General features: G+C 40.1%; 1 protein-coding gene across 1 annotated transcript in view; it reads left to right on the top strand.

Annotated features, from left to right (window-relative positions):
* The window catches only part of igdcc3 (immunoglobulin superfamily, DCC subclass, member 3), a 63,161-nt gene that overhangs the window by 1,624 nt on the left and 54,021 nt on the right, over positions 1 to 7,516 (top strand). The window contains exon 2 of the mRNA XM_087794523.1: positions 5,815 to 6,120. Coding sequence (XP_087650649.1) covers positions 5,815 to 6,120 — 306 coding nt within the window. The remainder of the gene's footprint in view (positions 1 to 5,814; positions 6,121 to 7,516) is intronic.

Genomic DNA, 7,516 nt, shown 5'->3' with positions numbered 1-7,516 from the left:
GAATATTTGCAAAGCCCACAGGGACACATAAAGGCTCCTGGTGTATCATAAGGCTTTGGTTTATAACATGTCCAAAAAGACAACTGGGAGCAAAACTTCAGAACTGGACTCTCGTGAATGGTATTTCAATAAGAGTGTGTCCCTAAGATAGAAATCATTGTGGATAAAAGTGTCTTTTGTATCCAGAATAGACGAAAAGGAGTGATCAACACTTAGATGTCGGATTGAACTATCAAACAAAAGCAATTTCCTCCCTCTTGTTGTTATTCAATCCAAAACTACACCATGGAAGTTGTCCTACACGTACCGTATCATGTCCGATTATCCTCAAATAGCAACAAAACCTGCCGCATCTGGGAGAATTATGTAACAGCTGCCCTATCATGCAAACACATGGCCTGTTTCGCAGCCGCTCACCGTCGTGTAATCGTCACCTAGTGCCAAGAATGACGCATCCAGCCACACAGGAGTACAGACTCCAGTAGAAAGTGTTGATTAATAATTTATCAGCCTCTAGGACCAACATTCACACCCGCTCTCTCTCCCCTGGAAAGAAAGAGATATTGCTTCTTCGACAGGGACTAAAGGCAGCATAAAAAAAAAAGAGTCCTGTGGATCCTCTTTCATCAATAAACATGTATTTAATTTAAAGCCAGGTTTTATGTCTGAGGCTCCGTGTCCACTCCCGTCTATTCTCAAGCCAGCATTTAATGGAGGATAAAAACACAATCTTTATCTAGCATCCATGAGATATATCCAGGCTGACTGGAAGTGCTCCTGATGCTGTAAATGTGACAAATGAAAGGTGATGAGCTGAAAAAACGATTCGCTGGTTGGAGGTTTCTCTCCAGTTCCTGGATCTTGACTGGAGGGGGTATTCGCTCATCTGGTGGTTTAATGATGGAGGCGGGGAGCACTTTGGTCCTAAGTCTCCCAAAGGTGTTCAATTATGCCGAGCCCCGCTGAATAAAGAGGAATCCTCACCACTTGACTTTTTTCATTTGAACTAACATTTCTCTGGTTTAATGCTCACTTTCGTCATTCTATTACAATTTCAGCATTTTTATCCTTCAGCAACATGTGTGCACGTGGGCTGGCTTTGAGTGACGGATGATCGCGTGCATGCATCTGTGCGGGGTAATCAATATGTATATAAGTAAAATGGTTGGAGGATTAATGCATCACTTTTTGCTGCGCTCCATTAAACTCTCCTCCTGCGGCGCCCTCATATGCCTCCATGTCCTAAACTCACTTAGCTCTGTCAGTCGGTAACTGCTGTGCGATCCTCTCATCTGTTGCCGCCGTAAACCTTAGTGCCAGCCACACGTCTCTGTCAGTGGTAAGCCCTGGCATGAGCCAGACTTAGCCAGCACTTGTCTTCGGCCTTCCGATGGTAATCCTAGATGTTAGTCTCCATCGCCCCGGCCCTGGAAATAGCATTAGGATGTTGGACCGGTGCGAGTTCCTCTCTTGAAGCATCTGCTCGTCTGTGAACAAAGGCATGTTTGCGCCTCCAGTTGCCTACAGCTGTGGTCTCTGCTCCGCACCGTGACTCTCTGTGGGTGTCCCTCAGATGTAGTTGGTAGAATTGTGGGTAGAGTTTGGAGTAGCTAATTTAATAGAGTCACATTATACTTTTCGTTTGTTTGGCTGTATATGAACAGACGTCGATAAAAAAAAGTATCCTTACATGAATATTGAGTGGAATGAAACTTTTCCAACTGTTGTCTAATGTAATTATTCAACGAATAAAAGTAAAAATAAATAAACAAAATTTGCCATTTAAGGTATTGATTAAAAGTATTTTGTTCACATGAAAGAAGCAAATGTTATTATTAATAAAATCTGTGCATATTCAATCTTTTTTCCGATTCCTTTTTCTACATTGAGCATGCTGCTGTGGCGACTCAAATTTCCACGCTGTGACACAAACAAAGGATTATCTGATGTAGAGCTAAGCCATAGGCCAGAAAATACATCATTATATTTTCTCATATCATTCGATGTCGATTTCTCTCGATTTTTCTAGCATTGTTTTTAAAATGCCAGTTTTTTAAGCACATGTAAGGATAATTATAGAAATTGGAATTATTTTAACATTTTATTGACATTAAACCAATGACAATGCAAGAACGAAAAATTAAAACAGTCCACTGTGACAAAAAAAAAAATATGTTAACACGTTAAATACAAGAAACATAATCAGAATAAAATCAAATAAAATATATATTTTTTAACTATTTCTACTACTGACTTCCACTCATCCACAGCCTTCCTGCCTGCTGGAATGGAGTTGCAGAAACTTATTTCATGCCATGTTGGAACTGATAGCTTGGTGGCTAATGCTACAAACAGACTCTGCGATGCTCAGCGAAAGTTGCCAAAAACACCAACAAACAACTAGGCTAACCTTAACCAATTTCCCGAAGGAGACCTCCTGAGGGATCAATAAAGTTTTACCTTACCTTACCTTACCTTAACCCCCCAACAGGAAGGGAATGTAGACAATCAAGCCTGGATTACGCAATATTAGTTACGCGAGAAGCCCACGTTGTCGAGAGTTGTGGTTTAGATCCCACTCTTTTGACAACAGAATGCTCAGTTTTTCAAAAATGTCCCACACCTGTAATATTACAGATTTAGACCTTTAGTGGCATGAGGGGTGATGGCCAAGGTTGAAAACAACCGGAAAATTTCCTAGTCATGAACGTATAATCCATAAACCATAATCAGATTTTGCTACATTTTGTTTTGATTTGTAATCCCTGCACTAGCTATGACATTAAAGTATTCGCTGGATATTGAAGTAGATTCATCATCGCCGTTTTAAAGTGGCGTATTACATTTTATCGTGAGTACTTAAACTGAACCAGGCGCATGAGAAACAGCAGCTATAAGTCATACAAATGAACGATTCCCTCAAAACAAAACTCTAAAGCAAGAAGGAACTCTAGCACACAACCATAACTGCAAAATGTTCCTTTAAAATATAATAAAATACGCACATCTTTTAGAGTTATTTTACTCAGAGACCGATAAGCTCTGACAAGGAGCCAGTCTGTCTTATCCACTCAAGTTCTCATGTCACACAAGCCTCCTGCCATCACAAAACTGCCATTCTCTCGGCAACCTTATGAAAGTGGGTCCCAGGTGTGTTAATAAATATTTGACATTTATTCTGATTCGCCGCGAAAACACTGCAGAGTTATGAACACACCGCCCTTGGCCAATCTCAAGTCATCCACTCAGTGAGAGGAGTAAAATGTAAAAGCAAGAAGTCTAGGAAATCGACTCTCAAAAAGAAGAGGTTTAGAGGTCGCATCAGCTTTACTACCGTGTTGGTTAAAGAAAAAAAAAGATATATTATTATCCTGATCCAGCATCTGATGTTCACGGCCTTCATCACCTTCTAGTTTTTCTACAGACAAATCCACACATTATCAAATTACGATCACCTGTAGGTACCAAAACTTAGCACCTTAAGACGAAGCATGTTATGATACTCGGTACTACTCAAGCATTTTCGTCGGTCTTTGATACCCATCCCTATGTGGGTGTCAATAGTTCCTAAACTTAAGCTACACTAACAATGCCTTACTGTTGAGAACTTATCACAACATCATAATGAAAATCAGGTTTTGTTGTTAATTGGGGCAATGGCTTTTAGATATTTGGCTCTTATTGTACTTGTGTAGAAACTTGTTAGTTTGTAAGCTCCTTCAGAATACCATGCTTTTTAATACCTAACCTTATTTAAAGCCTGGCCTCTTATTTTGTAGGTTAATGCAGATGAATGCAAAGACATTATAATTAAACGTTAAAATAAGTCTCTTCTTGAGATCATCGTAGAGGTAGTGAGTCTGGATCAAACTTGAAGTGATAATTTCAGGAGTCGAGAGACCATCACCTGTTGTCACAGGGTTAAATACTTCTTCAACAACACCCGATAGCGTTTCTGTGTCTTCTCTGGTCCCATCTATGTTTTACCGACGATACTAAAAAAAGCGAGGTAAGGTTAATGTTTTGTCACCGAGTCTAACCTCCTGGATGGGTGTCCGTTAATCCCCCCCGTCTGCACCTATTTCTCTCAGTTGGAATTTGAGGGATGAAGCAAGAGGTTCTGGGTTTTGACCCTTGCGCTCTGCTCCCCCTTCCCTGCCCTCCCATAATACCCCTCCCACCGGATTCCAGGGCCCCGGGCACAGACTGGTAGTGCTTAGTACATCAGCACTTGAAACACGATACCAGGAGAGCCCGCTAAGCTCTTCTTTTATAGTAGCACGTCAGGTTAGGCTGTTTACATCCTCTATTTATTGTTCACTCGTTTCCTCCGTCAGAGCCACACACACCCCTAAACACAACCCAATCATATCAGATCACCTGGAATTGGAAAAAAAAAGCCACCAGACTCAACATGAGTAACAGACCTGTTCCCATGTGGAAGCATGTGCTACGGGAGAGGAAATAGTGAGGATAAAAAGTTTACTGGCAAAGCAAACGTAAGGCCGAGCATGTATGTGAAGAACACGAGAACACACACTCGAGGTGCACTTAATGTATACATGATAAAATCCCCTGAGACTGTAGCCTGGAGGTAGTTCAGTCCAGGCGTTTATTCTGCTCTGTTCTTTTTTTTTTACATAGAGTTTGATATTCTAACTGAAATAATTAAAAATAAATAAGTATTTTTTTTGGAGAGTTTGCCACTCTTTAGGTCTGATGACACTGTTATACCGAAATTTCTATATTGATTTTTTTTTTTAAGACTACAAAATAAAAACTATTTTATTTAGACATTTAGAATGATTGGAATTAGAAAACCCAACTATATGTTTAAACAAATATTTATTTAAATTCAAGTTATAGAATTGTTAAATAAATAATATGATAATAATTGAATAAATTCAACCTTGCAATATAAGTAAATATAAATATAAAGTAAGTAAGTAAGTAAGTAATGTTTATTTATATAGCGCTTTTCCAGACCAGGGTCACAAAGCACTTAAACAATAAAAACAATATTCAATAAAGTATATACTTTAAAGGGCAAGACATTTTTTCATTCAATTATTCAAAAATAGTTCAAGATTTGAAATATTAATTTCAACCAGTCAATGTTCTGATGGCACTGAAATACTTCCATAGATTAACCTCTAATAAACACAAAAAAAAACTGAACTGCATCTACATTTTCCAGAATAATCATATTTTCAACAGTCTGTTGAACAGTATTGATGACAACGGTGTGTTTATCTAGATCTTGGTGATCACTAAACAAGTATTCAATAGGTTCTTAAGTTCATGTGTGACACCTAGAATACTGTAGTGGGTCTTATTTGCCCCCCAGGACTGAGTTTGACAGATTTGCACTTCTGAGTTTCTGCGTAGCCATGAGACCTTTGTGGTGGTTAGCAGGACTTCCAGAGCCTGAGAGAGAGCTGGATCCGTACGAAGTCTCCGTTTGACCCGTTCCTCCTGTGGCCATTCACAGAGTAATCAGTGGTTTTCAGTTGAAGTCCAGCTTCAGGCAACCCTGGATTGAAGAAAAGCATCTCTGTGTCCTCTGGAGCTCTTGTGGTCCGAACAGACAGCCAGGTTAATTGGTGGGTTGGAATAGCCAGGAGGTGTGAATGTGTTTGCTCAGTGGAGGCCCTTGAGTTCTGAAGTAAGAGGAAGAAGATCATTGGCTCAGCTTTTATCCTCTCAATCGCTTTAATATTCCTTTAAATAAATATGCTGTTGTTTATGAAAGCGTCACCGTTCCTGGCATTTCTTTCATTGTCGGGTTCTTAATCCACTCTTGTGTCCCTCCAGGTGTGACATGTGAGGCCGAGCTCTCCTTCACGCTGGAGCCCAGTGACATCATCGCGGTGCAGGAGCAGCCGCTCATGCTCCACTGCCAGGTGAACGGCATCCCACCCATCACCACCCAGTGGAGGCACAACGGCTTGCTGTTGAGTCAGGACCAGCATCACGGCACCTTCATCAACGGCTCGCTCCTCATCCGTCACTTCCTGAAGACCAAACCGGACGACGCGTCGGACGAGGGAGACTACGAGTGCGTCGCGGAGAATTCCTTCGGGCTGGTCGTGAGTCGCAAGGCCCGGATACAGGCAGCCAGTAAGTTTTTTTCTCTAGTTTTTTATGTATCAAACGTACATCAAAGATCTGATACATTACTTCTGAAATCTGTACATGTCTCGGAGTTTTTGATGCCATTCAGTGTATTATTATTTACTGTACTTTTCTATTCAAAGTAAAATCTTAAGAAAATAATCTAAATTCAGTTAATTACTAGTATTTTTATTATAAAACATCACAGATTAATTGTGATACAGTGATACGTAGGGGTGTGTATTAGCAAAAATATGATACAGGGACAATGATACTTAATTTTATTTTTTTAATTTTGAAATATAATGCTAAACTTTAGGAACAGAAATGATTTGTTACATTGTAGTATCCGGGTCACCTTGACCCAGAGGCAGCACAAGGGTTACAAGCGGCCGGAGTAAACGGTATCCTCTTGTCCTCAGTGAACCCCTGGATCTCACAATAATGAATCGTTCCATTAGCTACAGCAATGACAAATCAAATTATTTTATTTTACACACCAATAATGTTTGATTTGAAAGCCAAAGAATTAATAAAAAATAGACAAACAAATAAACACAGTGTGGTTGAATATTGATACATGATATAAATATTGACGGAGTATTAACTTTTTTAGTTTTGTTTATTCACAGTGAACTTGTTGTTATTGAAATACTTTTTAGTTTTTTTGAATAATAATGACAATATATTTTTCTCACCCATATGTTATCTTGGGGTCAAGGTTACCCGGATGCCCTCAAAACAAATGTGTTTGTGGTATGCGTTCTGGGTCAAGGTAAAAACAAGGGATACTTCAAACACATTCGTTTTTCGGGGACACCAGGTCACTTTGACACAGAGATAACACAAGGGTTAAATTGATGACATTAAGATGATCTTTTCAAACCCTGATAAAGGAGCATTTCTATTTGATTGATGTTTTTTTCCACCGTCCAATTGACGCTTGTGTTGTGTTTCCCGCCGTGGATACACTCGGGATCTGATCCGTGTGTGAATAAGTGAAGATGTGCGTTGCTTTGTGCCCCTGCTGATGTGCTGAAGGGGCTTTAGCGACACCTGCGTTCCACTATTGTGTGCTCTGTGTATACTCAAGTTTGATTTATCCTCCTTCACCAAGGTGAGCAGAAAGCCAGTTTATTCACAATACAGTGAGTGGAGGGAGCGCTGCTGTGTCGCTGACACATCTCTGCTGCTCGGTTGGACGGAGGTGATAATAGATAATATTCTCACTGTCCCCCCAAAAGAAAGAACAAACCCTCTCAGTGCTGCTCAGTTACAAATATGTGCAACCTTTAACTGCCTCCCCGACGGGCTCATTGTTGAAAAAGGTCATCTAATAAATGACATTTAATCACATTTTGTTAAATCCCGCCTCTGCAAAATGTCAGCATGATGGCCTCCT

Source organism: Callionymus lyra, chromosome 6 (assembly GCF_982586985.1).
Source record: "Callionymus lyra chromosome 6, fCalLyr1.hap1.1, whole genome shotgun sequence".
In the NCBI taxonomy this organism is placed as follows: domain Eukaryota; kingdom Metazoa; phylum Chordata; class Actinopteri; order Syngnathiformes; family Callionymidae; genus Callionymus; species Callionymus lyra.
This window is presented reverse-complemented; position numbering and strand designations above follow the sequence as displayed.